Raw genomic sequence first — 22,794 nt, 5'->3', positions numbered from 1 at the left:
TGGCTGTGAGTCAGGTAAGAATGGCAGTTTCCTTCCTAAAAGGACATTAGTGAACCAGATGTTATCCTGACAATCAGCAATGATTTCATGGTTATCATTGGACTCTTATTTCCAGAATTTTATTGAATTCAAATTCCACTGTCTGCTGTGGTGGGATTCAAACCCAGGCCCCCAGAACATTATCTGGGTCTCTAGATTTACAGTCCGGCAATAATACCATAAGGCCGTCACCTCCCCAATGGTTGTATTCATGTTCTATTATTTTCCTTATCAGTTTCTTTGGCTTCCTTTGTTTTATTCTAAAATCTTCCTAATCCTATTTCTGGCCACTTTATAAATATTTTAATCATATACAGTCCTCAGCTTCATTTATTAGCTGCAGTGGACTGACAGTTTTGAATTTTTTTCCACCTTGAAGAAATTTATGATTTCTTTAGCGTTCAGTTGGCTTACCTAGTCTAAATATAGATTGAAGTCAACCATGATTACTGTGTTGCCCATGCTACAAGCTTATCTCAGGACTTGATTTATATCATACCCCATACTACCACCACTATTTGATGACCTACAAAAAGCAAAAGAAAAAACATGCAATATGGTGAAGATTAGTGGGAAGCCAGAGGGGTTGGAAGCCTTTAAAAGCCAGCAGGCCAACTGAAAAAAGCAATAAGGAGAGAAAAGATGAAACATGAGGGTAAACTAGCTAGTATGTAAAAGAAGATTGCAAGAGTTTTTTTAGTCACATAAAAAGTAATTGAAAGGCAATAGTGGACATTGCACTGGCCCCATCTGTTTCTTTATTTCTCTATTTGGATTTTATATATTGTTCTTTTGACCTGAGATCCTCCTTTAGTAGTGTACTGATCTCATATTATCATTGCAACTCCAACTCCTTTTTCTTCTTTTCTGTCTTTCCTGAATATCGAATACCCTTGAATATTCAGTTCCCAATGCTGCTCATCATGCAGCCATATTTCTGTAATAACAATTATATCATAACCATTTACCTCTATTTGCGACTTCAGATCATCTACCGTTATGTGAATACTGCACATATTCAGGTAGCATGTCTTAACTTTGGCTTTTTGACATCATTTCACATTTGAAGCAGACTCAATGCTCGGTTTTCTTTCTCCTGTATTACATAACATAAGAACGCCTGGCCCTTTGAGCCTGCTCTGCCATTCAGTAAGATCATGGCTGACGTTTTTGTGGCTTCAGCTCCACTTACCTGCCCTCTCAATACAACCCTTAATTACTTTACTGTTCAAAAAATTATCTGTGTTGGCTTTGAAAGCATTTACTGAGGAAGCCTCAACTACTTCACTGGGCACAGAATTCCATAGATTCACAACCCTCTGGGTGAAGTTCCTCTTCAATTCAGTCCTAAATCTGCTACACCTAATTTGAGGCTATGCCCTCTTGTCCTAGTTTAACCCGCCAGTGGAAATATCCTCTCTACTTGTATCTTATCTATTCCCTTCATAATTTTATATTTCTATAAGGTCCCTCCTCATCCTTTTAAATTCCAATGAATATCATCCCAGTCTACCAGTCTGTCCTCATAGGCCAACCCCCTAAACTCTGGAATCAACCTACAGAACCTCTTCTGCACCCCTTCTAGTACCAGTACATCCTTTCTCAAGTAAGAAGACCAAAACTGCATGCAGTGTTCCAGGTATGGCCTCACTGGTTTGCCTCACAGCTTTCTGCTTCCTATTATAAACTACATTTCTTCCAATTGGATTACCCCTCAGATTCACATCCCCCGATAAGCGAGCTTAAACCAACCCCAAGTCACCTGGTGAAAAGGTTGGTCCCAATCCCACTAAAGTGTAATCTGTCCAGTTTGTAAGTCCTGCATGCCTGGTCCCAATGCCTCAGAAATCTGATGTCTTCTCTCCCACAACAGTTTTCCAGCCATGCATTCAGTCAATTAATTCTCCTGTTCTTATGTTCCCTAGTGTGTGGCACAATCATCCTGAAATTACTGCTCTTGAGATCCTATTTTTAATTTCCTTCCTAATTCACTGAAATCTACCTTGAAGACCTTATCTTTCTACCTACCTATGTTGTTGGTTCCAATATGAGTCATGATTTCTGGTTAATCCCCTCACAGAAGGATGTCCTGAGGCCAATCTATGACATCTTGACACTGGTACCAGGGAGGCCACACCCCATTCTGGAGTGATGTTTAATGCTCAGAAAAACCTGTCCATATTGAATCCCCCATCACTACTATGCTTCTACTCTTTGTTTTCTCCAATCCAGTGCAGCTCAGCTACCTGTGGTGCCATGGAGCTATCTCTGGTTGCACCCCCCTGAGGAACTATCGCCTTCACTAGTTTCCAAATGGAATACCAATTAGTAAACACAATAGACTCAAAAGACTTTACTGTGAGGCAGAAGTGGGTACTACAGATGCTGGAGATCAGAGTCAAGTTTAGAGTGGTGCTGGAAAAGCACAACGGGTCAGGCAGCATCCGAGGAGCAGGGGAATCAACGGTTCATCATTTTCCTGCTCCTCAGATGCTGCCTGACCTGCTGTGCTTTTCCAGCACCACTCTACACTTCACTATGTGTCTATTTCTCTTAAACTGCTTAACAGTCACCCATACCCTTTGCCTGTGCATGACTAATCTCTAGGCCTCATTCCTGTTGAAGGGCTTTTGCCCGAAACATCGATTTTCCTGCTCCTCGGATATTACCTGACTTGCTGTGCTTTTCCAGCACCACTCTAATCTTGACTGTAATCTCCAGCATCTGCAGTACCCACTTCGGCCATGTCTAATCTCCAGTGTGACCACCGTTTTTATATGCTAATCATGTAGTGCTCTGCGTTGAAGGAAGAAAATGAATTTGTGGAGTGTCTATGAGATGATTTTTTTGGAATAGTTTGTGATAGAGCCTATTAGGGTACAGCAAGTTCTGGATTTGGTGATGTGTAATTAGGAAGCTTAAGGTGAAGAAACCCGGAGGGGACAGAGACCATAATAGGATAAAATTCACCCTGCAGTTTGAGAGGGAGAAGCTAGAATGGGATGTAACTCTATTATAATTGAGTAAAGGTAACTACAAAGATATGAGGGCGGAGCTGTCCAGAGTTGGTTGAAAGAGACCCTAGTAGGGAAGACAGTGGAGCAGCATTGGCAGGAGTTTCTAGGGGTAATTCGGGAGGTACAGCAGAAATTCATCCCAAGGAGGAAGACATATATAAAGGGAAGACAAGACAACCATAGCTGACAGGGGATATCAGAGACAGCATCAAAGCAAAATAAAAAACATGCAATATGGTGAAGATTAGTGGGAAGCCAGAGGAGTTGGAAGCCTTTAAAAGCCAGCAGGCCAACTAAAAAAGCAATAAGGAGAGAAAAGATGAAACATGAGGGTAAACCAGCTAGTAATATAAAAGAAGATTGCAAGAGTTTTTTTAGTCACATAAAAGTGAAGTGAATAGTGGACATTGCACTGCAGGAAATTGAGACTGGAGAAGTAGTGATGGAGAGCAAATAAATAGTTACTTTACATCAATCTTCATGGTGGTAGCATATCAGAACTTCAAGAGAGTCAGGAACAAAGGTAAGTGAAGTGGCTCTCACTAAGGAGAAGGTGGTGGGGAACTTGAGAGGTCTGAAGGTGGATAAATCAGCTGGACCAGATGGACTACACTCATAGTTCTGAAGGAGATGGCTGAGGAGAATGTGGAGTTATTGGTAGTGCTCTTTCAGAAATCACTGGAGTCAGGGAGGGTGTCTGAGGACTGGAAAATTGCTAATGAACACTCCTGTTTAAGAAGGGAGGAAGACAGGAAGCTATAAGCAGGTTAGACCAACCTCAATAATTGGTAAGATCTTAGAATCCATGATCAAGGATGAGATTGCAAGGTACATGGAAGTGCATGGTAAAATAGGACTGAATCAACACAGCTTCATCAAGCAGAGATCATGCCTGACAAATCTGTTAGAATTCTTTGATGAGGTAATGAGCAAGGTAGACAAAAAAAAGCCAGTGGATGTGATCTGTTTGGATTTCCAAAAGGCCGTCAACAAAGTGCCACACAAAAAAAACTGCTCAATAAGATAAAAACTCATGGTGTTAGGGGCAAAGTGCTAGCACCGCTAGTGGATTGACTGACTGGCCAAAGGCAGAGAGTGGGGACACAATGACACAAAGATAAATGGAGGGACAGGTCATGTTGAGGAAATGGGGAGGCTGCAGGAGGACTTGAATAGGCTAAGAGAGTGGGCAAAGAAGTGGCAGATAGAATATAATGTGGGAAAGTGTGAGCTTATGCACTTTGCTGGGAAGAATGGAGGAATACACTATTTTCTAAATGGGGAAAGGCTCATAAATCTGAAACACAATGGGACTTGGGAGTCCTAGCTCAGGATTCTCTTAAGGTTTACATGCAGGTCCAGTTGGCAGTTAGGAAGGCAAATGCACTGTTAGCATTCATTTCAAGAGGATGAGAATACAAGAGCAGAAATGTACTGCTGAGGCTGTATATGGCTCTGGTAAGATCGCATTTAGAATATTATGAGGGGTTTTGCACCAAAATCCTAAGGAAGGGTGTGCTGTCCTTGGAAGAGGTCCAGAAGAGATTTACAAGAATGATTCCGTGGATAAAGGGCTTGTCATATGATTAGTAATTGAGGTCTCTGAGTCTGTACTTGACAGAGTTTAGAATGATGAGACGAAACCTCATTGAAACTTATAGAATACTGAGAGGCCTGGATAGAATGGATGTGGAGAAGATGTTTCCATTAGTAGGAGAATCTAGGATCTGAGGGCACAATCTCATAACAAAGAGATGAGCCTTTAGAAATGAAATGAGGAGGAATTTCTTCAGCCAGTGGATGGGGAATCTGTGGAACTCTTTGCTGCAGAATGCTATGGACGCGAAGTCATAGTATATTTAAGACAGAGATAAATAGGCTCTTGATTAGTAAGAGGATCCAGGGTTCCAGGGAGAAGGCAAGAGAATGGAATTGAGAAGCCATATCAGTCACGACCATTTGGTGGAGCAGATCTGATTGACCAAATGGTCTAATTGTGCTCCTATATCTTGTGGTCTTTTGTTGGGTGCACAACAGAGACTCCAGCTGCTGCTCAAGTTCTAAAACCCAAAGTTCAGGCTTTTGGAGCCAGTGACATCTGCAGATGTGATTGTCAGGGGCACATGTTATGTTCTTGACTTCACATTATAACACAAGATATACACTCCATTTATCCCAGCTGTCTTGCATTCTGAAAGCTACGTATTATCCTTACAATAAGTATAAACCTATTATAAAAAAAAGTACTGGAAACTTTACTTCACTTAAGTTAACTTTATTTTCCTTTAGTTTAAGTTTATGATTTTATTTTATTTTGACTTGATTTAATTTAACTTCTCTTTTACTTGTGTTCTGTGCTGAGATCCACATAATTTCTTCTTCTTTATTAATGACAATATTTTAAGCTAGTAGCGGCTTCTCACCAACCAATGTAATTATAGTTTTCCTTTTATATCACTTTTGGATTTTTGGTCACATTCAGCCCTACTTTAGCCCTGAGTCAGTATATCTCCTGCAGTTCTTCCTCAGCTGTCTCCACTCCTAGATGGTCTCAATTTGCTGGGCTCTGTTTTCTTGAGCCCTCTTTTTGATGGCTGAGTTTTTTGTTACTGCTTGCATTTTCCAAATCCCGACCAAATCAGGCCTTCAGACAACAGGGACATCAGTGACTGTCCTGAATTATTAGGGTCATTATTTGCCATCTTTATGTTGCTTTTGGCATCCTAATAGTGGAGGAATGGATGGCCAACAGGTTGTGACCCTGTGGCTAACATGACAGAGGCAGTGCAGACATTACTGACTTAGCAACGAGTGCTTGCTGATGGTATTAGCATGCTCCACAGCAGCTTGAATTGTTGACTTTGTCCTGATAAAACCTGGCTGCTAAGTCCATCCACTGTGCTGATTGGAAGGGAGTTTTATGATTTTCACCCAGCAACAGTAAATAAATGGCGTTATTGTCCCTAGTCAGGATGGTGTGTGACTTGGAGGAGAACTTGCAGTTAGCTTCAAGAAGGGTCAGTCAAACTAATAGTGTCAATGAGTTCAGGAGTAGTTGGATGAATATTTGAAGGTAGAAAGGATTGAGGACATAATGGGCATTCGTGTTTGGATATATCAAAAAGGTATAGATTTGATTGACCTAATGGTCTTTTGCTGCTTCTAAACTTTCTTCAGAATTGTTTAGCTACTTATAATTTTCAGTTTGATTATGAATAAAATATGAGATTAAATCTTAATTTTTATTGAAGAAATTACCATGCGTAAAAAATTAAAGAAGTTTGAGTTTCATTGAAGCTTTATAGTGCTATGAGAAATTTGTTCTCTTGACCTGATTTTGTGAATTACAGTCTACAATTCATTTTTGCTTTTCCATTTATTCTTAGACCTTTTAGTCTCCATAGGGTGACTTAGAAATCATTCAGTTCATTATTTTGTCCATAACCCACAGCTGGTGATTATTCTGGCCTGTCGTCCGAGATGATCAACTTCATTGATGACACAAATAATCTGGTTTTCAAGGAAATGGATCAGCTGCTAGCAAGACATGAGGCAAAGCAAAACGTAACATGAATTTCATTTAATATCTTCGCACACTTTCAAATGTAAAGTACAAATCTGCACCATCCTGATGTATTAGTTTACTGGCTTTTATGACTCTAACCGATATTATTACTGGATAACTTAGATTCCATACTGAAGTCTGGCTCAATAGATAATTTCTTAAAATTGAATGTGTTGGCCTTTCACTGAAATACTAGCGTGCAACGTTGCAGATCTGATTTTCATAGTAAACTGGAAGTTTATTATGCAAAAGAAAAGATAAAATCTAGGTAGTTCTGCTATAATGTCTTTCGCTAATGCTAGTTAGCTATAACATGATTGAGTGAATAGAGAACACTTTTTCTAAAACACAAACTTTTAAAGTGTGGGTTAGCCACAACACAATTACATCACAACGCATTAAGCATATTTGTATTGCATGAGTTTTGTATAGTGCAGGGTCACACAAGAATGCAACTACCATGTAATAACAGGGCTATCTGGATAATAAACCAAACTAGTTACATATAACGCAATTTGAAAGATTTCATAATGCCATGGTAAAAAGAATAATATATGCTTCCCAACAGCAAACTCTGCTTCTAACTGGAAGCAAGCTCATGTTCTTCAATGTTTATTCTGTCTACATGTAAAACTGACCTAATGCAAATCACATTAGCACTTCAGGAATTGTCTCTCTCATACTGGCTTCAAAAAGACAAGGTTCCAGAAGTACTGTCAAGTTAATCATTATATCCTCTCATATACATGCACCAAAACCCATATGCCACTCATTCAAAATCCAAACTCTAAAATAAATATTAAAGTAGATATCAATCCCCTGACTCTGCATCACATGACACATTGTATATCTATCAAAAAGGTATAGGTTTGATTGACCTAATGGCCTTTTGCTGTTCCCAAAATTTCTTCAGTCATAGTGTGGAAGCAGGCCCTTTGGCCCAACAAGTCCACACTGAAGAGTAGAAAATGTATTGCTGGAAAAGCGCAGCAGGTCAGGCAGCATCCAGGGAACAGGAGAATTGACGTTTCGGGCAGAAGTCCTTCTTCAGGAATGAGGAAAGTTTGTCCAGCAGGCTAAGATAAAAGGTAGGGAGGAGGGACTTGGGGGAGGGGCGTCGGAAATGCGATAGGTATCCGATGCCCCTCCCCCAAGTCCCTCCTCCCTATCTTTTATCTTAGCCTGCTGGACAAACTTTCCTCATTCCTGAAGAAGGGCTTCTGCCCGAAACGTCGATTCTCCTGTTCCCTGGATGCTGCCTGACCTGCTGCGCTTTTCCAGCAACACATTTTCAGCTCTGATCTCCAGCATCTGCAGACCTCACTTTCTCCACACTGAAGAGTAACCCACCCAGACCCATTCCCGTATTTACCCCTACTAATGCACCTAACCTACACATTCCTGAACACTATGGGCAATTTAGCATGGCCAATTCACCTAATCTGCACATTTTTGGATTATGGCAGGAAACTGGAGCACCTGGAGGAAACCCATGCAAACAGACAGAGAATGTACAAACTACACACAGACAGTCGCACGAGGGTCCCTGGGTCTCTGGCACTGTGAGGCAGCAGTGCTAATCACTGAATCATCATGTCACCCTATTGTCCATATAATTTTCATGATTACAAATAAATCCTGGATTTAAATCATCATTTTTATTGAAGAAATTACCACAAGTATAAATGAAAGATATTTTTGTGATGTAATGAGAAATTTATTCTTGGCTTGATTTTATGAATTACAGCCTACAATAGATAGATCCACTATGTCATGTGTTGCATGGTGAGTGATTGATATATATTTTACTATCATATATTTTGGATTTTGAATGAGAGGCATGTGGGTTTTGGTCCTTGTGTACGAGGGGATATAAGGATTAAGTTGTCAGTATTTCTGGAGCCATAGCTTTTTGAAGCCAGTGTGAGAGAGTTGTGGGAGTCTGTTTTTTTCTTAACATGTGCAACAAAATTGTAAACTACTATTTTAATGCATTTATCATTTTTGTCAGAGTGACCAGAGCAATTAATGTGTCACAATGAATTCCCAATCAAACATGAAAATCAAATGGAAAGGGCTCATTTTTAACAACTAGAGCACGTATTGGCCTGGACAAGGCTCGAAGATAGACTGGTTGCGTTCCTATACAGGTTAGGAATGGAACACGTTGCAGTTTGGAATACTTGAAAGGAAAGAAAAATAACTTCGAGAAATGAGAATAAACTGAAAAATGCCAAAGGAAGAACTTATGTTTTAGTAAATTTAAGAAAACCTTAATGCATTGATTTTTGTATGTTCAAAAATAACTAATTCTGCAACATAGTCTCTGAAGGTGTTTGTTTTGTTCTGTTAATGCCTACTTAAATATCATTGATGTTTTGGGAAGCTGCAAAATATTAACATACGTGGGCGGCATGGTGGCACAGTGGTTAGCACTACTGCCTCACAACGCCAGAGACCTGGGTTCAATTCCCGCCTCAGGCGACTGACTGTGTAGAGTTTGCACATTCTCCCCGTGTCTGCGTGGGTTTCCTCCGGGTGCTCTGGTTTCCTCCTACAGTCCAAAGATGTGCAGGTCAGGTAAATTGGCTATGCTAAATTGCCCGTAGTGTTAGGTGAAGGGGTAAATGTAGGGGTCTGGGCGGGTTGCACTTCGGCGGGTTGGTGTGGACTTGTTGGGCCGAAGGGCCTGTTTCCACACTGTAAGTAAGTAATCTAAACTTCCAGCAGACCTCACTATCCAAACTTCAGAAAAAAACCATATCGACTACCCAAAAAAAATGCAAAAAGCAGTTTTAATAACAACGCAAAATAATGTGTTAATTAGTCAACAAATGTAGAAAAAAATACAGAATTCTCAAAACTGTGCAAACAGTACACCTGGTTTCAGGAAGACAAAATGTCAGTGACATTAGGATCGACAGAAACAAAATCAGAAATTACTGGAAAAACTCACCAGGTCTGACAGCATCTGTGGAGAGAAAGCAGAGTTAATGTACGGGTCCCAGAAGAGTCATTGGACCTGAAACGTTAACTCTGCTTTCTCTCCACAGATACTGTCAGATCTGCTGAGTTTCTCCAGCAATATCTGATTTCCAGCATCCACAGTTCTTTGATTTTTTGTTGTTTAGGATCTGCAGACCTCAATTTGAAACCTAAAGCTAGAAATAACTCTGCTTGTAATCTCTGCATTCCACAACCACTAGCAACAATCACACACTGTGTTGAAACATATAATGTTTTTCCAATAAAATACTTAATTAAAGGCGATGTACCATTATGCCATATTATGGGATTAGCATGACCCCAATATCCCCTTCAGTGTATCTTGAGTACAATCCATTGTTGCATGAGATATTCAGACATCCTTCCCAGAATTTGTCTGTTAAGTAATTCTTTTCTGCAGTATCTCTTTTTTTTTAAAAATGGCTTTCACCCAAAACACTAAAGTGTAACATTAATAGTAATTCCTGCTACAAACACAGAATTTACTGCAGTGTGGATTAATAGTGAACATCAATTCTATTAAGTCTAATTCTTTTGAAAATGAGGTCTGCTTTGCCATATCTCAATGAGAATGATAACCTTAACAAGCCCTGAATTTGAAGGCTCTGCATATAATGGGCGGAATGGTGGCACAGTGGTTAGCACTGCTGCCTCGCAGCGCCAGAGACCCGGGTTCAATTCCCGCCTCAGGCGACTGACTGTGTGGAGTTTGCACGTTCTCCCCGTGTCTGCGTGGGTTTCCTCCGGGTGCTCCGGTTTCCTCCCACAGTCCAAAGATGTGCAGGTCAGGTGAATTGGCCATGCTAAATTGCCCGTAGTGTTAGGTAAGGGGTAAATGTAGGGGTATGGGTGGGTTACGCTTCGGCGGGTCGGTGTGGACTTGTTGGGCCGAAGGGCCTGTTTCCACATTGTAAAGTAATCGAATCTAATCGAATTTTTAACTTGTAGGCAATGAATTGGCTCATGCTCTAACTTACCATTTCAAATTCAGAAAAGTATTTGTTTCAGCATCATTTATTTGATGTTATATGAGATTGAATTGAGAGAGGCAGAGTGAACACGTTAGTTCCTGACTTGTAATGCATCATCCAGGAAATACTGCACAAGGGCAGTTATGTCTTCAAGCAAGAGTAAGGTGGAAAGTTTAGAGGGGAAAATCATGGGCAGTTCCTGATACTGCTTTGTATCCAACCATATGTGCTTTATTATAAGCAACAATCCAGAAGGAATTGATGTTCAACCTTTTGTGTATTTTGTTTTAAGAGTTGTCAGGCTGGGATGATGAAATGAGGTAATAACATTATAGTAAAGGGAAAAAACATCTCCATGCTCCCAAAAAATACACTCATTCTGAAAAGTTAACAAACAATTCTACATTTTTAGTTATTTGAGTGTTGGAATTGATTTCTAGCAGATGTGTATATATTTTACAAAAGCAATGCAATTGATACAGGAAGAGTGAAATGAAAATTGAAAATGATGGAATAACTCAGCAGGGGAAGCAGCATATCGTTGATGATGAGAGAAAAATTAACATTATCTGTGAAAGGTATTCAACCTGAAATTATACATATGTTTTTGCAGGCTTTAACAGAAGAAAAATTGAACCCATGTAAAATTTTGCACTAGGAAGAACATCCTGCTTTACATTGAATTAATCCTTTTTAGTCTGATCATGCAATGATTTCTGGTTGTCTCAGTTTTTGCAATGAATAGGTTGCTATGGTTAATTCTAATAGGAACCTGACTCTGATTTGGCACAAAGCTGTCTTACATGGAAGTCCTCATCGGCAGAATTGATCAGGAGACGCCCTAAATCAGTAGAGAGTAAAGACTTGCACCTGACGATGCGGCGAGGATCAGCATTTCAGTTAACAACAAATGGTATAAATGAAACTGTAGCATTAGCCTATTGACACAGCTCTTGGATTAACCATAATGATGGGTTCCTGAGAATACTATTCCCCTAACTAATGTAGGTAGGATCTGACTTGATGAACCACCAACACTGCTCCCCACTTCCAATTGGAGATGTACTTCTGATTCAGTGGATCAGGCATAAACTCACATCACAATTTGTACATGGAATTTTGCTTTGGCTCATCATGCTCAGTCTTGTCTTAACATGGGTATCATAATTGAATAGCTGTTGCCTCGTACTAGCATTCTCAAAATCATGAGTTCAGGTTCCACCTGGGCATTTTTGGACTCTCATCAGACAGTAATCATAAAAAGTGCCAGATTGCCAACTCAATTAGTTCACTGATACCTTGTCTATTTTTTTGCTGATCGATGATCAGTGGATGGAATCAAGCCCATAAGAACATAGGAAGAGAAGTACATTGTATGGCCCAAATAGCTCTACCAGTCAACCCATTATTGAGTGATCAAAGCTCTAACTCCACTTTCCTGGCCAATTCTCATTCCTTGATTCCTCAAGGGACCAAAAAACATTTTATCTCAGCCTTAAAAATGCTCAATGAAAGGAGATCCACAACTTTCTGGAGTTGACAATTCCAAAAATTTTAAACCCTTTCTTTGAAAGAAATTCTCCTCATCTCAGTCTTAAATGATTGCTCCCCTTGACTGTGCCCATGTGTTCTAGATTCTCTAGCCAGGGAAACAATCTTTCTCTTAGTACCCATCAGAATCCTCTATGTTTCAATGAGATCACATTCATTCTTTTAAATCTTGCATAAAAGGTCTAATTTACTCAGCCTCCCATTTCAAATGCCCATTGTGAAGCTTTACTGCCTTGAATGCAAGTATATCATTTCTTAAATCTGGAGATCAAAATTGCACATTAAATGTGGTCTCACCAAAGCTCTGTACGATTACAGGAATACTTCCTTATTCTTTTACTCCAATCTCCTTGCATAAAGGCCAACATACCATTTGGCTTCTTAATTACTTGCTGTTCTGGCATGCTAGCTTTCTGTGTTCCTTGCATAAATAAATCCAAGTCACATTTTAAAAAATCTGTTTCATGTTGTTGTGGTTCTGTTCGCCGAGCTGGAAATTTTTGTTGCAAACGTTTCGTCCCCTGTCTAGGTGACATCCTCAGTGCTTGGGAGCCTCCTGTGAAGCACTTCTGCGGTGTTTCCTCCGGCATTTATAGTGGCCTGTCCCTGCCGCTGTAGTGGTCGGTATATTGGGTCCAGGTCGATGTGTTTGTTGATGGAGTTTGTGGATGAGTGCCATGCTTCTAGGAATTCCCTGGCTGTTCTTTGTTTGGCTTGCCCTATAATGGTAGTGTTGTCCCAGTCGAATTCATGTTGCTTGTCGTCTGCGTGTGTGGCTACTAAGGATAGCTGGTCGTGGCATTTCGTGGCTAGTTGATGTTCATGGATGCGGATCGTTAGCTGTCTTCCTGTTTGTCCTATATAGTGTTTTGTGCAGTCCTTGCATGAGATTTTGTACACTACATTAGTTTTGCTCATGCTGGGTATCGGGTCCTTCGTTCTGGTGAGTTGTTGTCTGAGAGTGGCTGTTGGTTTGTGTGCTGTTATAAGTCCTAGTGGTCGCAGTAGTCTGGCTGTCAGTTCTGAAATGCTCCTGATGTATGGTAGTCCTTTGGGTTGCGGCATGTCCTCGTTCCGTTGTCTTTCTCTTAGGCATCTGTTGATGAAATTGCGCGGGTATCCGTTTTTGGCGAATACCTTGTACAGGTGTTCCTCTTCCTCTTTTTGCAGTTCTGGTGTGCTGCAGTGTGTTGTGGCCCTTTTGAATAGTGTCTTGATGCAACTTCGTTTGTGTGTGTTGGGGTGGTTGCTTTCATAGTTCAGGACTTGGTCTGTGTGTGTAGCTTTCCTGTATACCTTTGTGGTGAATTCTCTGTTCGGTATTCTCTGTAACATCACGTTTAGGAATGGGACTTGGATATCCTTTTCTTCTTCTCGTGAATCAGATTCCTGTTAGTGTGGCGTTGATGATCCGGTGTGTTTTCTCTATTTCTGTGTTTTTAATTATTACAAAGGTGTCATCAACATATCTGACCCAGAGTTTGGGTTGAATTTGTGGTAAGACTGTTTGTTCTAACCTTTGCATTACTGCTTCTGCTATGAGTCCAGAGATCGGTGAGCCCATGGGTGTTCCGTTGATTTGTTCGTATATCTGGTTGTTGAATGTGAAGTGTGTTGTGAGGCACAAGTCCAGTAGTTTAAGTATTCCGTATTTGTTGATAGGTTCAACGTCCTGTTGTCTGTTCTGTATGTCCAGCAGGTTGGCTATTGTTTCTCTGGCTAGGGTTTTGTCAATAGAGGTGAACAGTGCTGTTACGTCGAATGAGACCATAGTTTCTTCCTTGTCTATGTGTATATTTATGATGATGTCCAAGAATTCCTGTGTTGATTACCATTATAGGGCAAGCCAAACAAAGAACAGCCAGGGAATTCCTAGAAGCATGGCACTCATCCACAAACTCCATCAACAAACACATCGACCTGGACCCAATATACCGGCCACTACAGCGGACAGCTGAAACTGACAACCGGAAGCGGCAGGGACAGGCCACTATAAATGCCGGAGGAAACACCGCAGGAGGCTCCCAAGCACTGAGGATGTCACCTAGACAGGGGACAAAAATTTCCAGCTCGGCGAACAGAACCACAACAACGAGCACCCAAGCTACAAATCTTCACCCAAACTTTGCTACAAAGTGAATAAACTCATAGTTACCAAAATTATACTTTATCTGCCCCAACTCACTTAACTGTGTATATCACTTTGCCATTTCTTTGTTCTTTCCACAGCTTGCATTCTCACCCAATTTTATATCATGAGCAAGCATGGATATTTACTGGATGCAAGTTTGCTCGATAAGCTCAAAGTTTCATTTTCAGATGTTTTGTCACCATACTAGATAACATCATCAGTGAGCCTCGGGTGAAGCAGTGGTGGTGTGGCCCACCTTTTGTTTGTGTTTAGGTTTCCTTGGGTTGGTTATGTCATTCCCTGTTCTTTTTCTCAGGGGGTGGTAAATAGGATCCAAGTCAAAGTGTTTGCTGATAGAGTTCAGGTTGGAGTGCCATGCTTCTAGAAATTCTTCCGCATGTCTCTATTTGGCTTGTCCCAGTTGAAGTGGTGTCCTTCCTCATCTGTAAACTCTTGAAAGACCCTATACAGACAACAAGCAAAACGAACGTCATTTACAAAATACCTTGCAAGAACTATAACAAACACTGCATTGGACAAACAAACAGAAAACTAGCCACCAGGATACATGAACATCAACTAACCACAAAAAGATATGATCCACTCTCACTAGTATCTTTCTATACAGATGAGGAAGGACACCACTTCAACTGGGACAACACATCCATCCTAGGACAAGCCAAACAGAGAATTCCTAGAAGCTTGGCATTCCAACCATAACTCTATTGACAAACTTGGATTTGGATTGGCTTGGATCCCATTTACTACTCCAGAGAAAAGAACAGGAAATGGCGTCACCACAGGAAATGACATCACCAAACTAAGGAAACTAAACACATAAATAAAAAGTGGGCCGCACCAACAGTGCTTCACCTAAGGCTCACTGATGATGTTACCTAGTATGGTGATGAAATATCTGAAAATGAACCTTCCAACTCTGTGAGCAAACTTACATCCAGAACCTCAACCTGAGCTACAAATCTTCTCAAAGCTTACTAATAGGTATTTACTTTTGGTCTCTTTGTCTCAGTCATTGTTATAAGTCATATGTAGTTGAAACTCCAAGACTGATCCTTATGACATTCCATTAGTCACCATCTGCTCACTTAAAAGCTCCATTTCTCCTGCTCTTTGCTCCCTGTCAATTGATTATCCTTTTTTCCAATTAAAAATAACTCCCAACTCCATGACTCCTTACAAGATACTTTTCAAAATCTAATTATGCTATTATTCTCTTTTAGCCATCTTTTTACTTCCATCTTTTAATAAATTTATCAAACTATTTCCCTTTCACTTCAGCAAGTTGATTTTGGCCAAACAGACTTTGATTTTCTAAGTGCATTGCGAAGACTTCTTTCAGAATAAATTGCAGCTTTTTCCTGATAACTACTATAACTGATGACCCTTGTGTAGTGCAGTGGTAGTGTCCCTGCTTCTGAGCCAGAAGAGCTGGGTTCAAGTCATACCTGCTCCAGAGATGTATATTAATATCCCTGAACAGGTTGAATAGGAAATATATTAGGCTAACTAGCCTGTAGTTCCCTGTGCACGCTCTCCCTCCTTAACTTACTAGTAGTTATATTTCCTGACTACGTATCCACTGGGATTGTTCTAGAATCTAAGGAATTTTGGAAACCACAACCAGCACATACATTATCTTTGCAAATATGTTTTTTTTTCCCAAATCCAGGATGTAAGCCAGCAGGTCCTGGGAATTTGTTGAATCATAGGAGCAAGAGTAGGCTATTCAGCCCACTGAGCCTGCCCTCCTATTAAATGCAATCATGGCAGATCAAATGCTTTAATTCCTTTACCCACCTCATAGGACAGTCCTGCCATCTGGTGAACCTTTTTTTGCACTCCCTCCATGGCAATTAAAACCTTCCTGCAATAGAGAGACCAAAACTACACAAAATAATCCAGGTGTGGTTTAAACAAGCTCCTATATGATTAAAGCAAAACCTCACTGCTGTTGTATTCAAATTCTCATGTAATAAAGGCTAATATATCGTTAGCCTTCCTAATAGCTTGCTATAGCTGCCCTTCAGACTTATCAACACTTTACCGCTTTAGAAATACTCTACACATTTGGGTAATATTGAATTTTTCCATGCCATATTCTGCCTGTCATGTTCTTGCCCATTTACTCAGCCTGTCCAAATCCTTTTGAAGTCACTTTACATCTTCCTCACACCACACATTCTCACTTAGCTTTGCATCATCTGCAAGTTTAGAATTACTACATTTGGTTCCCTAACTCCGAATCATTGGTGTATATTATGAACAGCTGTCCCAAGTGCTGGGCACCTGTTAGACAGAGCTTGCCAACGCAAGAGTGAGCCATTTATTCCTAGTCTCTGTTTTCTATCTGTTAGCCAATCATTACCTCCTATCTTGTTAGTTTTAATTTTTCTAACCAACCTCCTATGGGGGACTTAATCAAAACCTAGGTATTCTACATCTGTCAGCTCTTTATCAATTTTGTTAGTAACATCTTCAAAAAATCCCAACAAATCTATGCTAACTATGCCCATTTAGATCATTATCAATCCGGTGGCTATTTATCTCATCCTTTATAATAGATTCTAATATTTCCCTTTTACTGATGAAAGGCTAACTGATCTATAGTTTCCAGTTTTCACTCTTGCTCCCTTCTTAAAAATGAGGTTATGTTGCTACCTTCCAAATGTGCCTTTTCATATAATTTCATTCTTAACTGCCTACCTTCTCATTATATTCTCAAATCCATTCACTCTCTACTGATAACTTAATCCACAGTATTTAAACCCAAAAATATGAACATTAAACTACAGCATGATCGTTAAACTACTGTATAGTTTCTAAGCTGATGTTTTTTCCCATGTGCTTGAATATATACCTAATTTTAAACATTTCATTTTACATTATGATATTAAACTCTGTGAGGAGTTGTTTTTCTTGGATATATTGACATAAATGGTTTTACAGATGGGGACAATCTGGATCCCAAGCTGATTCTTCCACCACTGAGCAGTATGCAGAGTGAAATACTTGGAGGTTCAATCTGTGCCATCCTCCAAGCAGATTGTGAACAAATGCCTATTATTTGTGAACGGCTGAGGGGAAAGTTGCTTCCGACAACATTGAGAAGGTCCACCTGGCTGGATAAGCTGCTGAAAGTGAAGAAACAAAATCACATTAATACTTCAGGATAGTAAGAAGGATGAGCTGATACCTTACCTTAACATTTTATGTTGATGATTCAATATTTAGCTCATATGGTTTAGACGTTATTCTGCATGATATTAACTTTAGTTTAATATGTTCTTAATGCATTAATTTGTCAGCTTTGAGAGGTGTTGACACTTTTATTTTAAACAGATTAGTGTTTTTATTAAAATGATAAAGTTACGTGATCCTAATGCATTAAGAATTCTTAAACTAATACCACAAACTGCAATTTTTTGTCATATTTCTCCCATACCAGTATATTAATAGTCTTGCCTCATTGGTTAGAACTTTTGCAATGAATTAGTTCTTTATCATTACATTTTTCCAAAGCTTTGAAGTTCTTATTTAAGGGTCTTTTTTTTTTAGCTTCAACAGTCTAGGATTAGAGAACACTGCCATAAATCAAGCAACAGTAAAGCAAAAGCAAAATATTGCAGATGCTGGAAATATGAAATACAATCATAAAATGTCAAAAATATTGTGAATGTCTGGTAGCATCTGTGGAGAGAGTAACAGATATAAATTTCAAGTTAATGATCTTTTGTCAGACCTATTCGATTTTAAATTGTCCTCACAACTCCCTATCCTGACAAATTCAACACAATTCATGACTTGAAAGATATTCATGCCAAATGTCTATTCGTACATGTGTAGTATACATTTATCAAGAGCAGCATTGACAGAGGCTTAGGAGTGGATTGTCACTTGGCTCAGAAGTTACAGAATGATGTGGACAAAATGTACAACTGAGCAGAGCAATAGTGAATACAATGTCTTGGAAAAGAAAAACTTTGGTGTTGAAATATCTAAGGAAGGAACTGAAAGAAATTGAGCAGTTGGTACTAAAGATGTCCAATAAATTTGAAGAGCATCAATCAACAAATGGCTAAAAGAGTAAAATATAATAGGGGAGACAGCAAATAGGCTTTTTGGTTCTCTGGTCGTAAGAACATAAGAAATAGGAGCAACAGTAGGCCATCTGGCTCTTCGAGCCTGCTCCACTATTCAATAAGTTCATGGCTGATCTGTCCGTGGCCTCAGCTCCACTTAACTGCCATCTCACTAAAATCCTTAATTCCTTTAATGTTGAAAAAATTATCCCATCTTAGCTTTAAAAACATTTACTGAGGAAGCCTCAACCACTTCACTGGGTAGGGAATTCCATAGATTCACAACTCTGGTCAGACTGCACCTTGAAAATTATGCCAGTTCTGGTCATCAGGAAGCAAGGGAGACACTTAAATGCTGGTTGCAATGCAGGAAGAATCAGGTAAGGTATCTAAGCTAATAGCAGAGATTGGAGAAATTTGAACTGTTTAACTCTAGTATAGATGACATTTAAGAAACTTAATCATGGAGAAGTGAGCAAGATTGTAATTGGGATTGGAAAAGTTAAAATTAGAGAATTACTTTAAAATAAATTGGAGGGATATGTCAAGAAGACGTGCAAATTCATAAGAGGTGTTTATAGGACTGATTTCAAGAAGTATCTATCAAAGATTAATCAAAATAGAACAAACAAACTATTGGAGGCAAATGCCTTGCAATCATTCCAAAAAAATTGAATACTGCAATAGGAAAACTTTTGATTCATGGTAGAATTAAGGTGTACCAAATAGCTGCCACACCTGCAGTTACCTTGTGACTGATCATAGCCAAAGAGGAGTGGAAGAAAGAATAAGGGACAGAGGATAAATAGACAAAATACTTGTAATTTTTCACTTTTATTTTAATTTTACATTAGTGGCTGTACTTTTGACTGTTTTCTTTTTCCTCCAAAGTATTGAGAAAACTATTAGAGAGCGGTTTGGACGGGTAGTTGCACGCAGGGTGTCCGAATTGAAACTAAGAAGTGCAACACGATCTCCTATTTCAGGACTGGTGGAAAATGCTGTAGTTGAGGTGAGACACATGCACTTCATTTTTAAATCTTAATTATTTTAATTTCTTTTACCAAACAGGGATGAAAATCTCACCTTGATTTCAAGTTCCCACATGGAAAGACTTGGATCTATCTCAATGCATCTAATAGTGGGCATTGCTCCACAGGAGTGCTCACTGTTAGGCATTAATCAGTCTTGTGCATTGTTCTCTGCTGAACTCATAGAACTTAAAAGTGTTCTTGTTCCTAACCCTAATCCAGATTTGATCATACATGATAAAAAAAATGTGTCATTCAAAAGCCTTCAGAAAGCTCTCTTACACTGTAATTATCCTTGATTTATCATTTGGACTTTTTTCAATCCAAACAGAAATTTGAGAAGACACCCTGCATGCAGCCATTTGCCACAAATGAGCAGATGATTCTGGAGGCCAGTAAAGCACTCAATATACTGTATGTTTATGATGGAACATATGAACCCTACCTAATCTACTGGCTCTTTCCTCTCCAGATTGCTTTCAAACAGGCATCAGCAAAGGGTGAGAAACTGAAAAGTTGTATAACAGAGGGAACTCAAAAACATAAAATTAGATTAGCAAATTTTTACTATGATTCAGTTGATAAATGTAATGTGTAACTTAGTTAAACAGAATAAATGGCTCAGATTGACTCTAACTTTGTACTGATTACAATTTGTTTGGCAATAGGTGCTATATAATTGGACTCTGTAGGTTAGAAAGAAGAAAATCAGTGATCATTACTGCTGGTATTTGTTACCTATAGTAGTGCCTGCTGGAAGGTATAGACATCAAAGTACCAGAAGGCATAATCTCAGAATAAGGGGACACATATTTAAGATAGAGACGAGGAAATCTTCTTTCTCTCGGGTATGGTCAGTAAGTGGAATTCTTTACCGCAGTCTAGGCTGGGTTGTTCAATATCTAGAAGGCTAACTTACATTTTTAACAGGTAAGGGAATCCAGGGTTATTGGGAAAGGTAGGAAAGTAGAGTTGGAGATTATCAGATTAGCCATGATCCCATTGAATGGAGGAGTAGATTTGATGGGCCGAATGGTCTACTTCTACTCCCACCTCTTAGGGTCTTCTGACTTAATGATGTGAGGTTTGCTTTGTTGCAGTGCCTCCCATTCATGATTCACTGTCCAGGCAAATTTCTGAAGGATGGTAATCCATGTGAGATGTTAAAGGACAAGAGGTGCCTTTAAATTCTACTAGAGGAGGAGGCAGAAAATAGATTAAAAATTGGCAAAAAGAATTAATCTATACATTATTTTATCTATCTTGCTTTTTCTATAAATCAGTATGGTACTGTACAATACAGGAGAATGAAAATATATGGGAAGAAATGCTTGCAGCTTAGAAGGAAAAGAGAAAAGTTCAGACCTTGATCAATATCAATATGATATAGAAGAATGAGAAATGACAGGGAAGATGACAGCAGCAGAGTTGGGGCAGAATTTGGGAGTGGGTTGGAGGTGGGAGAACTGCATAATCAGATGAGAAGGTATCAGTGAAAAGCCTGACTCTGTTTGATTTAGACAATGATAGGGGTAGTTTGAGGATGGTCTTCTTACTTAGGGGTAAATTGATAATCTTAAATAGCAGTAGAAATCTCTGCGGAGTCAGGGAGGGAGTTTCCTAATTGGCCACCCTGTGATCCATGGTGGTCTCCCTTGATGGTAAGGGCCACTTTGCTGAAAGAGCCCTCCCAAATCCTCTACAATGACCGCAGTCCTTCTCACAGGGCTTTCCTAACTGTCCTCAGTTAGTCTCCCAACACATTTGTTTCCTGGGGCCTTGTTAATGGCTGCTGCTCTGAGGCCTTCTGCCAAGTCAGTAGTGGCCATCGCATCCTGTGGTACTGCTGCAACTTAAGAGGTCCTAGCCTACAGAGCTTCTCTACCCTCTCTTTGTCTGGCAGCTCTTGAAGATGGGATCCTCACCATTAAAGGCACTAGAACCCTGACAGAAAGCTTGATAAATCATGTTGGAGTCGCTAGAAATGGCTTTTCTTCTGGTGGACAGGGACCACAGCTGTGGACAAGAAATTCAAGCGGTTTTATTATTTTTCTCTCCTTTGACCAAGAGTATGGACAAGTATATCAAGGCTTCTTCACATTTTGGAGCAATATTCAGGACTTGGTAGTTTTTAGAAAATTAACAGTTGTTGAGGCAGTAAGAAATGTTGTCATAAAAGAGGAAATAATTCTTTGGGGCAGCTTGAGTAATAGACAAAAATTAGGAATTTATTTTGGACCAGAAGTGAGGCCATGTATGTTGTCTAATTTGTTAGGTAAAGGTCGCTCAGGTATAAGGAGAAAATACAGATATAAGTACAGATTACCCATGATCTAATTGATTGCCAGAACAAGTTTGGAAGCTGGATGATCTACTCCTAGACCCATATTCTTAAAGAAAGGCTCAAACTCAGGATAAAGTCATAAGTTGGGGATGGTAAATAATCAGTTAGACATGATTTATATGAACAAATTGTTTTTCAAAAACTGAAATACATGAGATTTTATAGTCCTTTTTATGGGCTGGGAAGAGAATCAGGGTATAATGACTCTGAAGAAGGGTCACTGGATCTGAAATGTGGATTCTGCTTTCTCTCCAGAAATGCTGCCAGACCTACTGAGTTTCTCCAGCTATTTCTGTTTTTTTTATGATAATGACTAAATTATTGTGTGGAGATGGGAGATTGTAAGCATTGTAAGTGTACAGCTGAAGGAATTTAATGTATGTGGAATGAAATTATCATTAAAAGAATGTACAAATTTGAGTGATTACTGTGGAAGGTCATTCCTAATTAATGGAAGACCTTAAATGATGAAATACTGCATGGATACCTATGTTTGAAAGGAAACTATACAGCCATGAACACAGTTTTGGGATGCCTTACAATGACTTACAATTACTTATTCAGATGAGCACAGTACCAGACATGTTGCAGACTTTAAAGACAACCAAGGTGATGATAGGTAATTTACCAAAGTGCTAAAGAGAAAAATGTGATGGATAGGATTTCTAAATAATTCTTCGTACATTTCTGATTTACTTATGTGGATTAACTGACTGCTTTAAAGCTGATTAATACAGGCTAAGAAGGACTCTCCAAACTATCTACACTTAAAACAATGCATATCACTGTCTGATGTACAAAATTTCACTTCAAAGGCATTATTCCTATGCCAAAACATTTTCTTATAAAACAAACGGAAACCATTCAGCACAGACTGCTTGTAATCAGTCAATTTAAGATGAAGGGGCTGTGTCCATGGTGTATTAAAGCATCAAGGTTAGAAAAAGTGAGAAAGAAGCAGATAAATCAAGAAATTGTGATAACAGGCATTGCATTTTAAAAGTGTACAGAATGTAGAGGGAAGACAAGACAGGGAGGT

General features: G+C 39.4%; 1 protein-coding gene across 5 annotated transcripts in view; it reads left to right on the top strand.

The window, feature by feature from the left end:
• Positions 1–22,794, top strand: part of LOC122563897 (uncharacterized) — a 150,304-nt gene that overhangs the window by 35,307 nt on the left and 92,203 nt on the right. For 3 of the 5 annotated variants that reach the window (XM_087977206.1, XM_087977205.1, XM_087977207.1), the window contains exons 5-9: positions 6,508–6,620; positions 11,367–11,511; positions 17,248–17,473; positions 19,272–19,392; positions 19,743–19,911. In XM_087977206.1, coding sequence (XP_087833332.1) covers positions 6,508–6,620; positions 11,367–11,511; positions 17,248–17,473; positions 19,272–19,392; positions 19,743–19,911 — 774 coding nt within the window. Of the gene's footprint in view, positions 1–6,507; positions 6,621–11,366; positions 11,512–17,247; positions 17,474–19,271; positions 19,393–19,742; positions 19,912–22,794 lie in introns of those variants that run through there. The other 2 variants (XM_087977208.1, XM_087977209.1) reach the window with 2 other exon arrangements.

This window comes from Chiloscyllium plagiosum, unplaced genomic scaffold (assembly GCF_037043375.1).
Source record: "Chiloscyllium plagiosum isolate Xiang-an unplaced genomic scaffold, Cpla_swu_hap1 HiC_scaffold_31, whole genome shotgun sequence".
NCBI classification, from domain to species: domain Eukaryota; kingdom Metazoa; phylum Chordata; class Chondrichthyes; order Orectolobiformes; family Hemiscylliidae; genus Chiloscyllium; species Chiloscyllium plagiosum.
The sequence above is the reverse complement of the archived record's forward strand: the minus strand, read 5'-3'. Positions and strand labels throughout refer to the sequence as shown.